At 39.3% G+C, this 21,491-nt stretch overlaps 1 protein-coding gene across 1 annotated transcript in view; it reads left to right on the top strand.

The window, feature by feature from the left end:
* Positions 1-9,171, top strand: part of LOC129104247 (aryl hydrocarbon receptor-like) — a 35,399-nt gene extending 26,228 nt beyond the window's left edge. Inside the window, exons 6-11 of the mRNA XM_054614824.1 lie at positions 1,358-1,491; positions 2,116-2,318; positions 2,519-2,628; positions 4,509-4,650; positions 4,952-6,515; positions 9,022-9,171. Of these exons, the coding sequence (XP_054470799.1) occupies positions 1,358-1,491; positions 2,116-2,318; positions 2,519-2,628; positions 4,509-4,650; positions 4,952-6,515; positions 9,022-9,171 (2,303 nt within the window). The remainder of the gene's footprint in view (positions 1-1,357; positions 1,492-2,115; positions 2,319-2,518; positions 2,629-4,508; positions 4,651-4,951; positions 6,516-9,021) is intronic.
* Positions 9,172-21,491: the final 12,320 nt, after the last annotated feature.

The following is a 21,491-nucleotide window of genomic DNA, read 5'->3' as shown; positions in this document are numbered from 1 at the left end:
TTGACCCTGTTCTTGTCTTTCTGTGTCTTTATAGTCGTTTGTTAATTTATGATTCTTTGAGGACATTTTGTGTATTCTTTGGTCGTTTTGTGTCTATTTGTAGTTGTTTATGTTGCTATGTGGTCATTTTGCATCTTTTGGTTGGCACGTGTCTTTATGAATGACATTTTGTAGGTGAATGGGCCCTTGAACCTTTTGGCCCCTGGGCCTGTAACTGTACTCCCGTTCATTAATCTCTCTATGGAACTTGGGCATTATGGCAAACCTTTGCAGCTATTTTGCTATTTCACCACATTAAACACAGCTTAATTACAGACTCCTAAGAGTCTATCAAAGTTAAACCTTGCTTTAAACAGATGCCTGTATAAAAACAGCTTTGTGAACCTAGACATTTAGACATCAACATTAGACGGTTAAGTAAACAGAGTTTCAGGCATTAAGCCATAAAACCATCCTCAGGTCAAGTCACATGACTCTGTAATCTGCAGTGTGGCTTAGGAGGTGAAGTGGTCCCAGGTCTGTATTTGGGTTTTAAGATGCTTACGTCTGTGTGGTTGTGAGCGATGAGTTTAGACCAGGACCAACAACTCAGATCGCTCCAGGACTCATTACGTAATGGAGTTTCACACGACGGAGGGCAGCTGATGATATGAGACACGATTAAAGTCCAGCTCAAGAATAAATTTAGAGGCGGCATGATATGTTTACCATTAGAATGTGCTTTTAGTTTTTTTAATTTGTGGCAACCTTCTGTGTGGAGTTTGCATGTTCTCCCCGTGTCAGCGTGGGTTCTCTCCGGGTTCTCCGGCTTCCTCCCACAGTCCAAAGACATGCAGCTGAGGTGCATTGAAGACTCTAAATTGCCCGTAGGTGTGAATGTGAGTGTGAGTGGTTGTTTGTCTATATATGTCTGCCCTGTGACAGACTGGAGACCTGTCCAGGGTCGACCCTGCCTTCACCCATTGACAGCTGGGATCGGCTCCAGCACCCCCGCGACCCTTAACTGGATAAGCAGGTCACGGAAGATGGATGGATGGATGGATGGATGGATGGATGGATTAAGGCATTCCAGGAATCAAGAAACACTGCTTCATAATGCTAGTTGAAGATAAAACATTTTTTTGATTTAGCCTCCGTAATGTGACACATATCAGAGTGAAAACCAACGTGTGAGCTTGGTGTCATTTCGAGAGGAATTTAATTGAATTCCTTTTTGATTGCATTGTTAAAAAGTTGACGACATAAACAACGACAACAGAGTTGGGGATTGTTTGGTCACCTCCAAAATCTCAAGTTAGACTCACTTCATATTATCATCGTACCTGACTTCAGCCCATATTTCTCTTTGTAAATACAGAGATGGAACCGGACAGCAGCTCCTCTGTGGTCACCTACAACCCCGAGCAGCTTCCCCCGGAGAACTCGTCCTTCCTGGAGAGGAGCTTCATGTGTCGCTTTCGCTGCCTCCTGGACAACTCCTCCGGCTTCCTGGTGGGTTGAATGTTCAAACACCTGCAGGATGAAGACATTTTGACTCGACTAGTTAATGTCTGTGGTCTTTGTGGGACTGTTGAGTCCACTTTTAAAAGATTTACCACCATTTCCACCTGCTCACACATGTTTAAATGTTGATTCACTATTGTGCAGCATAAATTAAACACACATGTAGCTCTTATAGATTATAGAAATACTACTATTGTCACTAAACTGTGATGAAGATACCTTTATCTTCTTAAAGGTTTAAGAACATAGCTTCAGGTTGAGAGGAGCTAAAGGATCATTTATTTGGTTCTCTGATAGTTCTCTGATAGTGCTGTATATTGTGTATGAAAATAAAGATGAAAACATTATTATAACTTAATTTGAGTAAAAAATGTGAGCGTTCGGAAAGTATGGAGAACATGGATGGACAGCAGAGAACTGGCTCTCACTGAAGGTCAAGGGCTTCAAAGAAATACCGACAATATTACTTTTATATTTTTCAAAAAAACACCCCCATCACATTAATTCTGATACCATGGAAACATGTACATTTGCAAAAGCCTTTGTGGGTCTCTGCAGTCTCTCAGACATCAACACATTTGACAGACTTGATTTGTGTTCCTTCCTCTCCAGGCGTTGAACATCCACGGCAGACTGAAGTTCCTGCACGCACAGAACCAGCGGCAGGAAAACGGAGGGAAGGCCCCGCCTCAGCTCGCCCTCTTCGCCATCGCCACGCCTCTGCAGCCGCCGTCCATCCTGGAGATCAGGACCAAGAACATGATCTTCAGAACCAAACACAAGCTGGACTTCACGCCTCTGGCCTGTGATGCAAAGTAATGATACCGACATGCTTCACACACATGAACATCCCGTGTTGAGATGATTTTTTTAGAGATGATAAAACAATTATAGAAGGTTTTAGTGTTACATTGTAGGAGACAATTCCTAGAAAAAGATCATAGATCAGATGTAAGATGTGTGGAGTGAATGAATAATGCTTTGAAAGTTAATTCTGGTCTTTGTTTTTGTGCAGGGGGAAGATAGTTCTCGGGTACACGGAGGCTGAACTGCGGGTACGAGGATCTGGCTATCAGTTCATCCATGCAGCGGATATGTTGTACTGCGCCGAGAACCATGTCAGAAGTAAGTTGTGTCGGCACGCCACCGTGGTTTTAGGGGTCGAGACACTGAGACTGTGAACCACAACGTTCACGGGTTGGCGGTCTGGTGGTCTATAAATCAAGAGTAGAGGGAATTTGGTTTCCTGCCATATCAACATCAACTTATATTATCTTGAATATATATACGTATTAAAAGCATACACGCATGTTAAATACTTTAAAAATGAGATCAAATAAATGAAAATAGGTGGAGTTTACAGGCTCTTGTTTTTTGCTGTTATCAGTAAAACAAACAATGAGTTTCATATCAGATTCAATGCCAAAGTCGGCTGCAGTTATCAGAACAATACAACAATTCTGGTTCCCTCGTGTGGCTCAAAGATGAACTGCAGATATGAAAGACTGGAATAAATGAAATTAATTCTGCAAAATGATTTGGTGACCCTTATAAAATCTCTTTGGGAATGACTTCTTTATTAAGCCAAATTGAATAAATGATAAGGGTATGAGTCAATATGGCCCAAAAGAGAGGCTGGTTTTCAATGAAGAGAGAAATAGAAACAACAATCCACTCATCTTTGATGTTAATCCGACAGAAACGTGCTGCTATTTTTAAATTTTAGTCCTTGTTGATAAAAGTTGAAGAGTTCTCCTCCAACATGGTCAGAGAGTTCAGACGGCTTTCCACGAGTAATCCCGCTGGATTACGGAGCAGATTGAGCAAAGCTGCAGAGCTGCCAGAGGAGAGGATCGGGCCCACAAATCCAGCGCCTGAGCGAGGCATCGGAGATGATCCACAGGGCGGCACACAAACACTTCAGAGGTCAACGGCAGTGCAGCCGTCACTGTGATTTAATCAAGACGGGAAAACAAGTAGAAGTTCTCCACAGAAGAGCCGACAGATCTGCTCCGTTCAGCCTAACGTTGTTGATGTTGAAGGAGGAGATTTGTGTGGCTCTTTCAATTAACGTTCCACACAAAAGGAAGACAGAACACTGGATTTATTGGCTCTGACTAACTGCTTTAAGGAGTTTTTTTTTTATATTTTAAGATAATCTAGTACAAGTGCTCATGATCCAACAGAATGTTTTCACCATCAGTAAATGGTATATATGAAGCAGTAAATGCATATTACAAAAGATATTCCTAATACCTAATAAGTTGCAAGAGGATGTCAGTTAGTTTGATCGTCACTCCAACACTTTGGTCCATTTTCAACTAAACGTTTTTTAACAATTATTGGCCAGATTTGAATTAACATTTTTGTTGATATTCAACATTGATCCCTAAGAGCTCAACCTGAAATCATCAGGCCACAAAATCCACTTGTTCCCAAGGATTTACAGGATTTCTGTCCATTGATTTTCCATTAAATATACTTCACCCACAAAATGACAGTTTGTACATAAATTACTAACCCTGTGTTATCTGGAATTCTTAAAAAAAACTACATTTTTCTTGCATGCTTCCAGGCTGAAAGGAGAATCAGAAATGTATTACATTTGTGACGTCTCACTTGTGCGTACGGGGCAGTTTTCTGTGGTGGTGTTTTGAATAAGGAAGTTTTAGCATAAATGCATGTGATTGGGAAGTAATGGAGCATACGACTGGATACAAAAGACACATGGATTTTACAATGCACGAGTTATGTGAGAGTTTGTAAACAGATGTTTTGTATAGCTTTGCTGTTTTCGGATTTATTGTTCACCATGGAGGCAGATGAGAGAAACAGGGCGAGTAGTTTATATATAAATGGTACATTTTGTTTGTGAAGAATCCCTTTAATTCTGTTTTGGATCCACCAACGTGCATATTAAATAAAAATGCTTTAAATGGGTTATAAATGTTCATTTTGTCAGACAGTTCAGTCATCAAAAGTGTGTTTGTGTCCCGTCTCCGTAGTGATGAAGACTGGAGAGAGCGGCCTGACGGTGTTCAGGCTCCTCACCAAGGAGAACCGCTGGAAATGGGTCCAGGCCAACGCCAGGCTGGTTTACAAGAACGGCAAACCGGACTACATCATCGCCACCCAGAGGCCTCTGCTGTATGTTTGTCACTTTATGTTGTGTTGTAAACTAACCAAAGACCTTGATATAATATCAAAGGTTTCTAGGAGGACAAATGACAGTTTCCCATGTGTTTTAATTTGATTTATGCAGGGAATTTATCCAAGTTCTTCATAGTTTTCAGTCACGTGAAAACTATGAATAGAAGCTTGTATAGTTTTCAGTTTTAATGGGACACAGACTTGGTAAGTGGGTAAACACCACTCTGCCATAAACAAACCTAGCATCCTAAGTAAATGAATTGTGTCCAGACAGTAATCACGTTTTCCTTCTTTACAGGGATGAAGAGGGAGGAGAACATTTGCGTAAGCGCTCCATGCATCTACCCTTCACCCATGCTACAGGTGAGGCCCTGCTCTACCAGTCCGCCCATCCCATAGCTGCCTTTAGAGACGGAAGCCTCGAGAAAAATGGCACTAAGTCAAAGAAGAGCCGGACTGAGAGGCTGCTGCGGGATGGCCTGGACCCTGGTTCTCTCCTCGGGGCCCTCATGAGTCAGGACGAGTCGGTGTACGTTTGCCAACCGGCCCCGGAGCCCAAAATGTCCTTCCATAGCTTCTTTGGAGAACAAATGGGCTTCTCCGACTTGGAACCCTCCAGCTTGCACAGGAGCTGGGACGAGCCGAGCAACGGAGTGCTGGGTCCAGGTCTCACAGAGTCGGGCAGCAGCTTCGACCCGCTGCTGGCCACACTGGACTCCCTATCCCTGGAGGGCCAAGGGGTGGTGGATTCGGAAGAGGCGGGTTGTTCGAACGGCGATCTGTTCGGAGCTCTGGAAGGTCTGGGTCTGAGCGCCGAGGACCTGGAGCTGCTGCTGCTGGACGAGCGGATGATCCGGGTGGAGATGGACCCGGAGCGCGTGCCCACCTTGGACGACCTGCTGACAAACGACGAGATCCTCTCCTACATCTACGACTCCATAGAGGGGAAGACGGAGCCCATGGAGCAACGAGGGCCGGCGCCTCTTGTCTCCGCCTCGGCGACGGCCACCGCCACCGCCACCGCCGTGTCACTACCTGAAAGCAACGCCTCTTCTGATGCTAACGTGCACATGCAGTTTCCTCACCATAAGCCTCCCATGGTGGGGCACGCTCCCATCCTCCAGCTGTCCCAGCAGATGCAGCAACACCTCAACATGCGGCCGGATAAAGTGGTGCACAGCTGGAACCAGCAGAGCACCGTAGTCAACGGAGAGCTGCTGGTGCAAAGTCAATCAATCACCAATGGACAATGGACGGCTCAGGACATTCTAGTCGGTGCAGGGATACAGATGGAACACTATAAAACCCAACAGACTGTCTTCAATGGAAAGGCCTCGGAGCTGGAGCAGACGCACCAACGCTACCTTCAGCAGCAACCCAGGGTGCAGAACCACATCTCACAGCGTTGCCATGCCGACCAGAAGGCATCCAACCTCAACGGACTGTGTGTGGCTGGAAAATCCCAGTGGCAGGACTTTGGTTTCAGTCCGGGTTCGAGCGGAAACTCCTGCCTCGAGAACGGCCAAAAACCGGCGACAAACACCTCTCTAGATTCCTGCATGGATTACAGCATGCCGGGTATGGACGATGCGGATTACACCATCAGCGGAGGAGGTTTGTTTGGGAGGAACGGAACGCAACGAGGGGCCGAGTCCGCGGTCTCGTCCTTCCACGGGATGAACCATAAACTGCAGCAGGATCAGATCCCGGTTCCTTTAGCGCAGGTCATCTCCAGCCTGTCGCAGTGCCCGCCTCCCAACGCCTCCCTGGAGCAGATCCTAGGAGTGGGAAAGCCCTGCCGGCAGTTGGACCACTATGGCATGGTGGCCTCTGAGATCCCCCATGACCCCAGTCCCAATAAGGTGAGGATGATGAAACGCTGATATGTTATAATGGTTGAATATGGAAGTTAATTGTTGAGTTTTCGGACTCGTGTTTGTAACAAAGCTCTATAAACTCTTATACTTTCAGGCTTTTTGGTGCTTTTAAGCTAGATCTCTCACTCTTTGCTTTTAGTACCCAGAAATAAAATAATCCAAGCTTTTCTTAAACATAACGAAAGGATTATGCATTATTACGTCATGTCTTTGGTAACACTAGTACTGGTGCTCTAGAGATCGGTCCAATACTTTGTTCCAGAGCTGCAAAAATCGTCGTTTTAGTCATTTTTCTAGTAAAAATACCCCAAATTTGCTGGTTCCTTAAATATGAGAATGTGTTGCTTTTCTGGGTCTAACATTATAGTCTGATTATTATTTGGGGCTTTTGGACTGTTGTGTATCAAGATATTTCATGTCTGATGTTGCAGCCTTCATCTTGACTTTTAAGAAATCTGTTCTTTGCATTTCGTTTCAAGCATTTATGATCCCAGACAACGAAACTCATCTACTTTGGTGATCTGCAGAATTTTCATCTAACTCCACCAAGAGCTCAAATTATTCACTCACAACTAATTGTGAATATTCTTGACACCCAGAGGATGAGTCCTAATGGTTTTGGTCACACTCTGACCTTTCCTTTCAATGGAGGGCCTCAAAACCTCCAACTGCACCGGCTCAGTGTCAACATGATATTTAACATTGTTATGGGCAGATAGCCGTGACATTTGCAGAGAAAATTGAACACGTGAACAAATATCATGAGACTAAATTGATTTCATATTACGATTATTATGATTTGAGAGTTTTACCAGGTAAATAGTTTAACTGAAGACTGTATTTTGCCAGTGTTTGGTGTTTTACATTAGAATGACAACATACATACAGAGCGCTGTATGTTTTTTAAGTACTTGCATTAAATAGTAAAATTACTTATAAAAGTATTTGATCAATTCGTAAAAAGGCTAATGATGTATTCTTAATGAGATCACTCAGATGTTGTGATTTATTTGTGGTTTTCTTATATTGTATTATCATGGACAAGTATTATTGTTTGCATAATATGGTGAATTACTCAGTGATTCCAGGTATTGGGGTTACATAAAATGTAAACATAATCTTTGCTACTGTTTATGGATAAAACTTGAATCAAACCAGATTAATAATTCTATGCTTCAGGCCTCACATGTTTATAACCCAGAATTAGACATTAATTGCCGATCTGACCTGAGAGGAGGCTCAGCGCTGCCTGTTTTCTACATCTGTGTTTGTTTGTTTGTTTTGTTCGTTAAAAACACGTGATGTGCTTTGACCTGCAAAAGATGGAAGCGCTGTTGTTGTTTTTTATTTCCTGCAGAGACTGAAAGTGTTTGCAGACAGAATGAGAAGAGATGCAGTGCAGAGTTTTTAAACCTAAAACGCAAACAATGGTGCAATAGATTTCTAAGAAGGATTAAAATGTATCCAAAAAAATACCAGTTTATAAACATGCAGTTTAATATGTTCTAGTTTGTAAATAGTGTAATATGTTTCTATGCAAAATAACAAACCCAAATGTAGTGCTGAAACATTAAATGGTAGAATGGTTTTGTCAATAGACATTTTTTTCAGAATGAACTGTTGATTTTTGTTATTAATCAAGTTAGAATGTTGTTTTGTTGTAGAACCTGATCAAAACTATAAAATTGTTAAGCTAAATCTCCTTTGAACTAAAAACAATGTTTAAAAAAAAAGTGTGCCAAACAAACAAACACTTTATTTTGAATCCAATGAGCAATACCAAAGTTTCCAAAATACTGTGGAAATAATGCATGCCTAAAATAATGCACATTTCCATTTGATGAAATGATACATAAAATTGCATATTAGGGCCATTGTAGGTAAAAATATTACAGAGCCCGGAGCCAGGGGGAGGGGGACAATATTCAGAGAAAAAAACACTCAGAATTTCTAAGATTTAAAAACAATTGAATTTTCTGTGAGATCAAAAAGTTATAACAAAAACAAAACTATTTTACAGATTTTTTATGTTTCAGTTTTGGTCTTGCAAATTTGTGGGTTTAAATTTAAGATTTTTAAGTTTTCAATCTCAGAGAATTTGTATTTTTTTCTCTTGTAAGATTAGCCACTTCAATCTTTGAGAAAATCTCATTTTTTTTCTAGTAAATTACAACTTTAATTTTGGAAATTCTTATTTATTTTTGTCAGAATATAAACATCCTCCCAGTTTCCACAATCCAAATGTATTTAACCTACGATTACCCTGACAAGCCTTCATAGAAACAGCGGTAAAAAACACGGGTTTGATATTAAATCTATTAACTTTAATAAACAGCTGCCAGCTGGTAAACTTTGTGTTGAGGAGGTTTCTGTTTCTTTAGCTTTACTTCCTCTTCCTCCACATATGACTCTATGACTATGACTGTATTTCATAGCATCCCTCTGCTGTCTGTATTCATGCCGTCCTCCTCCCTCCTCCCTCCTCCTGCAGATGGAGAACGGCCTCCTCCTGAACAGTTCTTACCCAGGAGGCTGTGCTCTGCCCAATAGGAACGGAGCAGTGCCCCCTACTGTCCAGATGCCCGTCGCAGAGACTCTGTCCAGCCTCCCCGACCCGCCGGCCACCGGCTTCTACCTCTGACCCGCTGCCCAGGATCAGTCAGGCAGCAGGACTCACACAATGACTGGACCAGCCTTATACATCTAGATTACACTACAAACAAAGCGGAATATTAACGTAGGCCTATATGGTGTTTTTTCTTTATTTCATTTCCAATTTGTAATATTTTATTTTGTGTGTGTGTGTGTGTGTTGTATTGCAAGTCATATTATCATACGAGTCCTTTGTTTACAATAATGCAGTCGAGAGTGCTCAGTTTATTTGAAGTATTACAGAGAAGTTTTTTTTAAAGATGAGTTTCACAAATCTGTGTTCAGATACAACACGGAGCAAATAAAATATTTGGATATAGTTCTAATATCCAATATTTAAGTCTAAACACATTATTGATCTGTCAGTTCATGTAGGGTTGTGTTATATTTTGTAAGCAGTGAAAAAGCAACATAACACAAGGAAGACATGTCCTAAAATATTCATAATTAATGGGTTAATATTGTGTATTATTGGTGGTTAAATTATGGATATCAGTTTGTTAGTGGAAGGTGAATATAAGTTGTTAAATACTAATTAAGGGATCAGTCAATCAACGGGAAAATTTGTTGTTATTTTGTCATTTTTCAAGCAAAAACATCTGCTGAATCCGGATTTTCTTATTTACTTCGTCCTTTATTGAATTCAATTCGAAATATTTGAGTTTTGGACAGTCGGTCAAACAAAACAAGACATCTGATGAATTCATTACCGGCCTTTCTTTGCAGCCCTAAAATGAAAAATCAGTCAAACAGAAGCAGACGAACGTAGACAGGTCGCCGTTCACCTCCACGTCATGAATGTACTGATGAATATTAGTGTCTGACAAGAGTATCAAATGCAGTTTTATGTTGTGACTTTATGTTTTCCCATCATATAAATGATGTTTTCAATCATCATTTTTTTCAGGGATTTTGGGATTTGGTTTGCTTTGTACCTGAACGCACCATAAAACACACACAGACGCACACACAGACGCACACACAGCTCCCAACGTGGCTGCAGGCTCTCTGTTTCTGCAGCGTCGCTCACAAAGATTTCCGTCATGTCACAAGAATGTAATCTTTCATTTCCTTCTTTGTTGAACTCGTCAACAATGAGATTAATCCACTTTTTTTTTTTTTTTTAAGTATAAAATATGGAAATTATGGCTAGAAATATCCTGCACTTTATTTCAAGCAGCCACTTAATGCAGATGTGTGCAAAAAAACACAGTTTATCTCTGAAGCTACGGATGCAACACAGACCAGAATGCATTTTTCCTTTATTCTTATTTTTGAGGCACATTTCAGGTGACGGGTTAATGTCCTCACAAGCACAAACACTTCCGTACAATTGTCAGTGTCACCATTTTTTTAAATCTTTCTCCACTTGAATTATTATTATTATTGTTATTATTATTATTTTGTCGTTGATGGTTTTGGACCTCTGGATGAGTTTTTTTTTTCTTTAAATTTTTTGATTTAAAAGTTGAACTGACTCGATTAGAAAAAGTCCATTTTTTTCTTTCTTTTTTTTTTTGTATTTATTCCTGCAGCAAGTACGCATTCTTGATTGTTCTGAAGTTGATGTGTGAGACTTTCTCTTGGACAAAAAATAAGAAAAAAAAATGTGAATGCTTCGTCATCCTCTTAGCTAAGCACTTGCTCTCAGTGAATCCAGACACAACTCAGAACAATCCCAGTTTTTTAAAGAAAAGTCGGACATCTTTGTGGGAAGATTCTCTCGTGTGGTGTCTTAGGGTGAAGGTCGATATAAAAACACAGATATGAACTTATATCAATCTTCTCCTCTGACAAAATGTCAGACTTTTTCCTTTTTAAATGGTAGAAAAGCTTAGCGATATATATCAGGTCAGTAATTTCAGGTCAATGCAGCAGTTACAGAATGGCAAACACTGAAAAACAAACCAAATGTGAGTTTAAAAAAAAAGAAGAAAAAAAAGATCTCTACTGGACGGACACAGATCTGAATGTTTCTTGTAAATAACAAAACGACTGGAGAAGTGGTGCAGAGAAGAATTATTTCAAGGCGCAGAGATGCTGAAAAGAGATTTCCGTTTTAATTGTTCAAAATAATGTCATTACTATTGGTATTAATATTATTGTTCTATATGTTTTTATGTTGAAATGTGATACACGCGTGGTTGACTCGTTTCTCTCCCTCTTTTCTTTTTGCTACAGGCGGAAAACGTTTGCTATATTTAATATGATTGATGTGACTTATTAACAATGTGAAGAAAAAAAAGATGTGTATATAAAAAAAGCGTTGACAAATACAGGTATGTACATAGTTTTACGTCAAGTCACCCGTTGCGAGCACTATTTTTAAAAACACATGCTTATCAGTCTCCTTTGTTGGTTTGTTTTATTTTTGTTTGTTAAATATTGTAAATAGTACTCTCGTCACAAAAACACTGGACTCTATGACAGCCTGAGAAAAGGTGCCATACTACTGAGACTTGTTGAAATGGGCTACGATGTTGGAGAGTTTAAATTTTCTGTCTTTCGGTTTAGCCACGGTAACGTTAACATGCTAACAGGACGAGGTCGTAGCTTTGACCCCGTGACCTTTGACTGCTTGTTTCAAATGTATTTTTTGTTTTTTTTTCCTTTTTGAAATAAAAGGAGTTCTTCGATTCACAAAAGTGAAAAAAACACAAACATCTGGCGGAGCGGTGTCTCTGGCTCCTGACCTGTGAAGGTGCTATGTGAAGCGTTTTAACATTAATAAATCATTACCACATTAACTCTGAGGAGTCTGCGTGATTAACTGGAGAGAAAACATCCCAAAAGATGCTCAAAGGTCATTTTTCCAGAAGGAGATCAGAGAAAGTGCAGCTTGTGGAGGAATGTAACTAAGTACATTTACTCAAGTACTGTACTTAAGTACTAATTTTAGAGACTTGTACTTAAGCGTTTTCTTATTATGCCACTTTTCTACTTTCTTTCTTACTTTTCACTAGATTTATTTAATTATTAAGTTACTTTGCAAATTATTATTATAACATATGGGAATGTTTAGCTGAAATGTTTACTCAATTAATTGATTGACTTTAAATAAAATGGGAACTATTACTTTTGTAATTTTTCATGCAAAAACTTCAAACCTTTCATGATTCCAGCTTCTCAAATGTGATTTGTTTCTGCTTTTCCTATGAATTGCTTTGATAAAAAACAGCTGAAAATGGAGTAAAGTCTTGATGAGTTCAAATAAATGGGGCCTGTGATTAACAACAGCATAACTATATCAAACATCTGTTTGAAGCAAGGTTTTAATGTTAATAATAAATCAGACATGGATTATAATGCATGAGTTGAGATTGTAAACAGATGTGTTGATGTAGTTATGCTGGTATTAAACAAAATCTCCATTTACTTCAATTCATCAAGACTTTTCCCTGTTTCGTTTTTTTGGGGTTTGGTTCTCCATGGAGACATTCAAGAAAAACAAAGTTTTCTTAAAAAAATTGAAGGTAACATGGGGTAAGTTACTTATAAAGGAATTGCCATTTTAAGGTAGTATTCATTTAAAGGACATAATAATCAGCAGATGATTCCATAAAATAATCATTAAAATTAAATCCTGTTTTTTTCATCAATGCATGAGTAATAATAATCTAATGATAATATATATAAAAATATGAAAGTCACAGCCATTTTTCTGCATTGAGTACTTGCGTTTTAACACTTTAAGTTATGATCATGCTTGTATACTTTTTACTAAAGTAACATTTTCAATGCATGACTCTTAGTCATAAAGGGGGGACTTTTACAGTGTGGTATTAGTGCTTTTACTGACATTAAAGGATCTGAATATGTCCTCCAGTAACAGAAGGCTCACAAATTCAGTCCAGGAATCACTAGAGTTCATCCCAGATGAAAATCACAGAGTTGTCTTCTTAAATATCGTTCCGTTCTGTGATCGTTTGTATCATTGCTGCTCCTTGAAGAGCCTTTTACTCTCCTGTCAAACAAACACAGACTCCTGCATCCTCTCGGCTGCTGCTGATGGGAGTCGGCCTGACATCACACACGCTGCCTGCAGACTCCAGCGTGATGCTCTGTGATCAGAGCCGGCAGCATGAAGAGGTGGAGACGGGACACGCAGTCACAATATGGCCTTTACTCCGTCGTAGGCTTCTTATACTCTGTCACACACAAACACTGCTCTTCATATCATTTAAGGTGCAGCAAGATATGAATCCATTGTGTCAAATCATAATAAAAAAACTGCTGAGCTGCTATGTGGTGTTTTTACACATCAGTCACTCCAGATTTTTGTCCATTGATTGGGGGGTTCAAGTCTAACTGTGTGAAAAGTCCCTATAATTTGTGAACTTATTAGTATTCCTGTACCTCCACCAAGAAGGAAACAATCCTGTTTTAAGGATTACATTAATTTGAAATGGTTTAATATTCTGGGATTGTTCAAAAGATTAAAAACATCCCATGTCTCATGAAAATCAGCCTCATGAATTATTCCGCCTATTTTAAATGACAAAATATATGCTGTTTCTCTCTCCAGTTTATCAATTATCAGAGTTTTGAGGAAGATGAGAAGATTTCTGTTCAGGTTCAAGGCATTCGAGAATTGTCAGTTTATTTGAAGTAATTCAAAGCTGAACAATCCACTAAATTTAATGTTTTGATAACCTTTTGATATTTACAGGCCGGATTTAGTTCCAGACATATAGTTATAGACCCTTAAAAGGATGCATGTGTCAGATTTTGTCCATTAAAGAAGATGTGTTTTCAAGAGATTTCTCCCCACGTTAAAAGGTCAAGTGTCCACGATTTGGCGACATCTAGTGGTGAGGTTGCAGATTGCAACCAAATGAAACTTCTCCCGTTTGCCAAGAATGTAGGAGAACTAAACATGTGTCCCTATAGTTTGGTTCGTCCATTCTGAGTTACTGTAGAAACATGGAAAGCATCTCTGTGAAGAGGAGAGAAGTCAAAGGTAACCAAAACACAACCTTTAAGGAATCCTTTTTTCTGTAAATCTCTGAAGCTGCACCACAAACTAATAATTGTTTCCGTGTGTTAATGTGTCTCACTAACAAACAAACAGAAAGGAAACATTGCGAGAAGGAACAAACTCAGTAGTCTCTGCGAAAACATGAATTCACCGGCCTGCAGAGTGAACAGATGATGGGTTTTCATATCAAACCTTTTTTTTCTAGAAATTCACATTTTGATGTTGGAGTCTGAACCAAAACACTCATAAGAAATAACTACGCGAACGTAGCAGCAAAGCTTGAGGCTCAATGACATCACAAGTACTGAAAAGTCCTCCGAGCGATGTAGATGTAGGGAATAAAAAGAGCTCATACTGTTATTATGCCCTAGATTTCGATGTGATGTTACATTATTTTCCAACACGAAGCCAATAAAAGCGACGTTGGTACGAATATGTGCAGGCGAGCGTCAGATGGAGGCAGTGGGAACGTCACTCTGAGTGGGTGCAGAGGCATGTTTCCAGGGTGAGGCTGGATGGTGGTTGGGAGGGGGGGAGATGGGGGAGCTGAGGGTGAGGCACTGAAGCTCTCCTTGTTTATGCAGAGACATCTCGCCTTCAGTCAGAACAATGGGTCCAAATGAGCCCGAGGCGTAGCTGTGTTGTTATAGACGGGAGCTTTTGTCATGACTGCAGACATAGTTAGATAATAACCGGCCAATTAGGAGTCTCCTCTGACGTGGAGGGAGAAACGGGAGAAGTGAATCATCACCCCCCACCCTCTCTCTCTTCAAGGCCTCCCTGTGGTTTTTATTCACCGACGTCAGATACAAGAAAGTAAGATCTTCCAGAGAGAAACATCCTGCACGCAGGAACATTTTGGCCCTCACAGTTTATCTTAATTAAGAGTAAGAGTGTGTAGGTGACATTTTGACTTGTTGCAGAAGGAAAAGCAAGTGTTCATACTGGTGGATAAGAACTAAAATACTACATTTTGAAATATTTCTTTATTTTATTCTCATTTCCTGCGACTTTATACTTCTACTCTCCTACATTTGAGAAGCAAATATTGCATTAATTGCTTCGCCTTTTATTCTTCAGTTTTATGCTTTTACATAAAAACATATAATAAGCTTATTGAACATAATGCATCATCATATATTAAGCCAGTCACTTTCTATATTTTTGTGAAACGTTTCAGATGATTTGAGTTTACTATTTGAGGACATAAATCTCCAATATTTCACAAAAAAAGCAAGGATTTGCAAATATTCCAAATTAAGAATACAAATGTGGGAAAATACTTAGTTTCCTCTCCCATTAATAATAATCTAAAAATCATAATAATGCATTTTATTTGGTGGCACCTTTCATGGCACTCAAGCTCACCTTACATCGTATACAATCAGTGGTAAAACACAATAAACAACAGATTAATAAAACATCAGAAACAGCACAAATGAAACATTCATCTCACAAACTTTATTTCTGACCCTTTGGAGGGGTAGTTGGTGACCACCTGGGAGGACTAGCTCCACTTCCACCAGCTTAAACTATAACACTTTATGCATTGAACATCTGTATTAATATAATATATTTATATACCACTCACAGGGGGAATGTTTCAGCACAATGAGTACATTTACTTTTCTTTAATTACATTTAGTTGCTAACACTTCTGTGCTTTTAAATCAGTGGGATTTATGATGCAGGACACTGAAATGAAAGCAGCTTAATATAATTCAGCCTTTATTCATTTTTTAATATTAACATTTTCCTTTGTCCTTATGTGACATGTAAAAGGATGAAAAAAGCTGATTCCTGTCTTTTCTTAGTGATTTACTGTAGATGTTGTGTGTGACGGAGAATCAACGTTCAGTTGAAGCCTTTTTCTGTTTATTAAATTTGTATTATTAAATCATTTTGTTACTTTATTCTTTATTTTATACCTGTCTTCTTCAATTTTAGCGTGTTCTTATTTTCTTTTGGCTTTATGATAACGTGTTTCTTTTGCACTTTGTCTTTTGATGTTTTGACGTAAAGTGCTTTATGAATAAAGGTAGCATTGGCCTGCTAGGACGTCAGTGCATTGGAAACCCTGCAGACCCTCACAGGTGTTTCCACTTACTCCAACCAATCAGACGTCTGCTTCGGTCGTAGATGGGCGGAGCTTTAACGGGAATCTCATGAGCTCATTAAAAACAGGTGCAAAACAACTAACAGGAGAGAGAAGAGACGGAAGAACCGAGCTCAAGTTCTACAGAGGTGATTAAGTGAAAACACCTGTGTGTGTGTGTGTGTGTGTGTGTGTGTGTGTGTGTGTGTGTGTGTGTGTGTGTGTGTGTGTGTGTGTGTGTGTGTGTGTGTGTGTGTGTGTGTGTGTGTCCTATCAATCAGAATTCAGAATCAGAATCAGAGACACTTCCCTCCTACAATCGTTGCACCTTTGACCAGATTTCAAGGAACTTTTTCCAGCACACTGTCCTCATTGTTTTTCCTGATGAGTCAACCGGTAGATTTCCATGTCCATTCACTGGAAATGTTCCAACAGACAGTCATCTAATATTATGGGAAAAATCCAAAGAGGAGGAGATCACACATGGAGCCCTGTTACTCTATACAATGCACACACTGTCTCACAGAGTGTGTGTGTGTGTGTGTGTGTGTGTGTGTGTCCTCCAGGATCTTCACATTTATTCCAAAGTCTCTAATTTCTAAATGATATAATTGTTCTTTAGTTATAGACATTACATTACAGTCATTTAGCAGACGCTTTTATCCAAAGCGACTTACAGTCAGTAGCTCAAAGCTTATATTACATATATCATTCACCCATTCACACACTGATGACAGGCTACCATCAAGGTGCCACCATCAGACTCTAACTAACATTCATCATCCAGTCCACACCGATGGCAAGCCTTCAGGAGCAACTTGGGGTTAAGTGTCTTGCCCAAGGAGGGTATTGAACCACCGACCCTCTGATTGGAGAACTACCTTGCTCTCCACTACGCCACAGCTACTCAAAGTTACTGTAAGGAACTTTTATCTGGTTCTGAACCAGTCTCAGTTTAGTCCTGATCCTCTATAGACCTCCATCAGTAAACCAGACCATCAGAGAGAAGATCGTCTGTTTCTATAAAGTTATTCTTAAAGCTCGTCATCGGAGCCACCGGGTCGGATTCTGGAGAAACCAGATGAGATCATGAAGGTTCACTTCAGACCAGAAACTCCTTCAGACTCCAGCAGAGAACAATCCCCCGTGGACAGACCCAGACTCCAGCAGACCAGATCCAGCAGAGACCAGTCCACCGTGGACAGACCCAGATCCAGCAGAGACCAGTCCACCGTGGACAGACCCAGATCCAGCAGAGACCAGTCCACCGTGGACAGACCCAGATCCAGCAGAGACCAGTCCACCGTGGACAGACCCAGATCCAGCAGAGACCAGTCCACTGTGGACAGACCCAGATCCAGCAGAGACCAGTCCACCGTGGACAGACCCAGATCCAGTAGAAACTTCCTCCTCGTAGCTTTCTTCTGCAGATTGCAGTAGATTGAATCCGTGGTATGAGTCTCCCTCAGTTGATCACTTTAGGTACTACGCTGTCTTCTCTACAGGTCTCCTGTCCTTAAAGGCCCCGTAGGTCCTACATGAGGTCATCATCTCACTGTTTCTTCTTCTTCTCTACTCTCTAAATACACATGGCTGTTAGTTACTATGGTATGTATTCGGTCGTACAAAAATGCCAAAAACAATAGCAGACAACACTAAACCAAGATGAGCCTTATTGATTTGTTATGACGTATTTGGATATTGTGCATTTCTGCAAAAAAAGGAAGCCCTACCAAAGGTTCATCTCCAGTAGCCGGTCAGAGGCAGCTCTTTCCATAAAGATAATTCATTTGACACAAGTCAAAGCTCCACTAATATGTTTTGCTACCAGCATCATTACATTATGAGTATCAATGGATGTTGAATTGCTTGCTAGTAGCTATAGCTAGCTTTGTTAAGATCGAATTTGTACAAATGACAATTAATAATCTTAGTTTGTCCCACTTATTTCATTTAAGTCCCAAATAATGATAAAGTGGTTTAAGAATTTGACCAAAAAGTGAGTTTAATCATACTTAACTGAATGCATAGACACTAAAATCACTGATAGGAAAAAAGGACAATAATCCCTTCAGTAAAGGTTTTGTAGGGAGCGTTTGCTTTTCGCTTTCTTTTGGCTCACAATATGCCGGAACCAGAGACTGGAGACAAAGGGGGACCAGAGGGCAGCAGCAATAAAAGAGAGTGAAGATAATGGGATTACATTTCCCTCATCAGGGTTCATGACCTTCTAGAGTCTGCGTCCATGCAGAGCGAGGGACAATCATTACGTCTGGACTGTTTCTGCAGGTTCATTTTCTGCCTGGGACACATCTTGAGTCCTCGCTCTGAATTCATGTCTGTAAAACCACTTTTACAGTCACAGAAAATGGATTCTGACCCAAAAATATAAGCAATATTGAGAAAGGATCAAACATATGAAATGAGTAGAAACTATAAACTATGAAAAACAAGAATGCAATGATTTAGGACAAAAAGAAAAGGAGATCTTTAAGTGTTTCTCCTCAGTATCTATCATTGAACAAACCAGCAAGAATAAGTCTTTTATTTTGAAAAGCCCCAAAGCATCTATTAAAAGAAGCTTGAGCAGTACTTTAATGTGGCCCTCTGGAGCTATCATGTGAAAAATGTATATGACAATAACGTCATAATGACTTGAGCTGTCATGTGCAGTGTTTACCACTAGGGGGCAGCAGCAGACAGGGAGATGTTCCAGATGCTGGAGCAGATTGTATAAGGAGGCCTTCATGATGATGAGGTGATGTGTTCAGGGACAGGAGGAGAGGCAGACACCGGCAGGTACACCAGAGGAGGAGGAGGAGGAGGAGGAGGAGGAGGAGGGTCAGAGGGGAGTTAAAGGGACATGTTCAACACGGTCATCTCTGGATGAAGGCCAACACACAGACGGCCTCCTGCTGGCTGGAGACTAAAGAAGCTCGTTCATTAACTCTGCTGAAATAAAAAACACTCTATTTATTAATTATTTCATATTTATGTTTACTTTCCATTTGTGGCTACTTGCACTACAGCTTTGCTTCGGTGAATATTTTAAAAATATTAATATAGCAAACATTTTCCTGTATCCAGCGAAGATTATATAAACACCTCAAATTTATTTCAATTCGCTCTGGTTTTGTCTTCACTGATTCCTTTGTTTATCTGCTGTGTTGGTGCTGGGCCGGTAGCATAAAGTTCATTTATTAGAGTGTTGAATAGTAAAAAAAGAAATAAAACAGCAGACTTTTTCTAATGATTGTTTATAAGTTTATCCCTATAAGAAACCTCTTTTCGCATGCTTTCATTGGATTTATGGATAATATATTGATTATTGAGGCGTAAAAGGATATAACTCTTCATCGTGGTCCAAACACAACGGGGGAAAAGGAGTGAATTAAAACATGTGGAACACCTGACTGACTGATTATCACTGGCCTGCCTGTCTTTCATAAACCGATATATGGAATAAACTCTCAAATCCTGCAGGACCCTCATCCTACAATAGCTGACCTTTCTAAATGTCAAACTATTTTCACTCCTCTCTTGTATTCTATGAATTATTTATTACTATTATTATTATAATTATTATTGTCAGTAGTAGTATTTATAATTATAGATACTATTATTATTGTTTTTATTCTTCTTACTATTACTACTACTACTGCTTACTATTAATATTATATATTTTTGGATTATTTTTCATTCTTATCTTTTTCTCTTCCCTTACACACAATCATGCACATATTTTATTGCCATATTTTAAGTTCAGTAATTTTTTCATTTATGTCACAGTAACTGCAAAATGTTAATATCAGACCTATTTAGACTATTTCATCATTATCCTTATTTGGTTTATTATGTTTGTATATTTTCCTGTGTCTATCATCATTGTACCTGTAAAGTCAAAAACAACAGTAATAATAATAATAATAATAAAAATTAAAAAAAAGACAATGGCATGCTGTAGTATGAGTTTTGCTTTTAATGAATGTGCAGGAATAGCTTCCCCTGTACTTTCGAACTGGACCATAATGGATCAAGCATTAATGCGTCTCATGCATTACTGCCAGTCAAACACTGGACTTTGTATCAGCAATATTACAGTTCAGTAAGAACTTTGTTTGTGCTTTTGTTACGCAAGTGGATGAATCATTGAAAAGCCTTTTAGTATTAACTCCAGAGCAACAGAATCATGTTCTGCAGCATCAACACAGTCCGTAAAGATTCTTATTGTTTGTCCAAAGTATCTGATATTTATACAAAAGCACCTGTTTAACATTGGAAAACATGCAAGTATCTCTAATTATTACTGATACAAAGATACCTGCTCACCAGTTTTCAGATTGGCCTCTTGAATTGTGTAGTTTTACTTTATTATTTCCATGTTTTCTACATTTCTCTGTGAAGAACATTTGATATTTTTTCATTTGCTGTGAATATATGGATTTATCTTGAAGTGAACATGTTTGTTTACTCAACAGACAGCAGCCATATATTCAGCAGAAAACTACTGTATGTGGCTAATATAGTCATGGTCTCCAGAGGACGATTCATAATGTTTCAGTTTAAGTCATGTTTACTTTTACTGCCAAGAATGATGAAATTGTTTCAGGGGTATTCTTTTATATGCAGCACATGACACCATCTATCTTCAGAACCTCAGAGGAGAGATTTTACAGACGTAATGTGCATTTTGTCTTATGTATAGACAGAAGTAGTAGAAGTATTACAGTATGAATGTCAAGCATGTTCCAGTTTCCCTCAGGTACTTGTTGGAAAAATTGAAAGAGAACAGACTAAAGATCCACCCATTATCATAACCTACTTATCCTGTGCTGGGTCGTTTGGAACAGAACATGCGATCGCAAAAACACACAATTACCTCGTCTATATTAATAATAACAAGCACAAACTGACTCAGATTTCTCACAAAATCTGTATATTCAGCACTAAATTTCTTAACCAATTAATAAAATACTCAGTATTTTTCATTTTTCAAGTACTTATTTGACACAGGAGTATTCTAAACCATGTGGTCACTTCATGTAGACTATTTATTTGATAAATTACTAGAAAAAACATGCTATTTTGTGATAAATATTATTATCAAGATATGAAATAACCTACATAGAGATAGGAGATTTTGGCCATATCACCCAGCCCTATAGTGCATTTTATATATACACATACAGAACCAGTCAAAAGAGGATGAACCCTTTATTTCCTTTAATGCCACCAT

Source organism: Anoplopoma fimbria, chromosome 16 (genome assembly GCF_027596085.1).
Source record: "Anoplopoma fimbria isolate UVic2021 breed Golden Eagle Sablefish chromosome 16, Afim_UVic_2022, whole genome shotgun sequence".
Taxonomy (NCBI): Eukaryota; Metazoa; Chordata; class Actinopteri; order Perciformes; family Anoplopomatidae; genus Anoplopoma; species Anoplopoma fimbria.
Note: the sequence above shows the minus strand (reverse complement) of the source record. Positions and strands in the feature narration are given on the sequence as shown.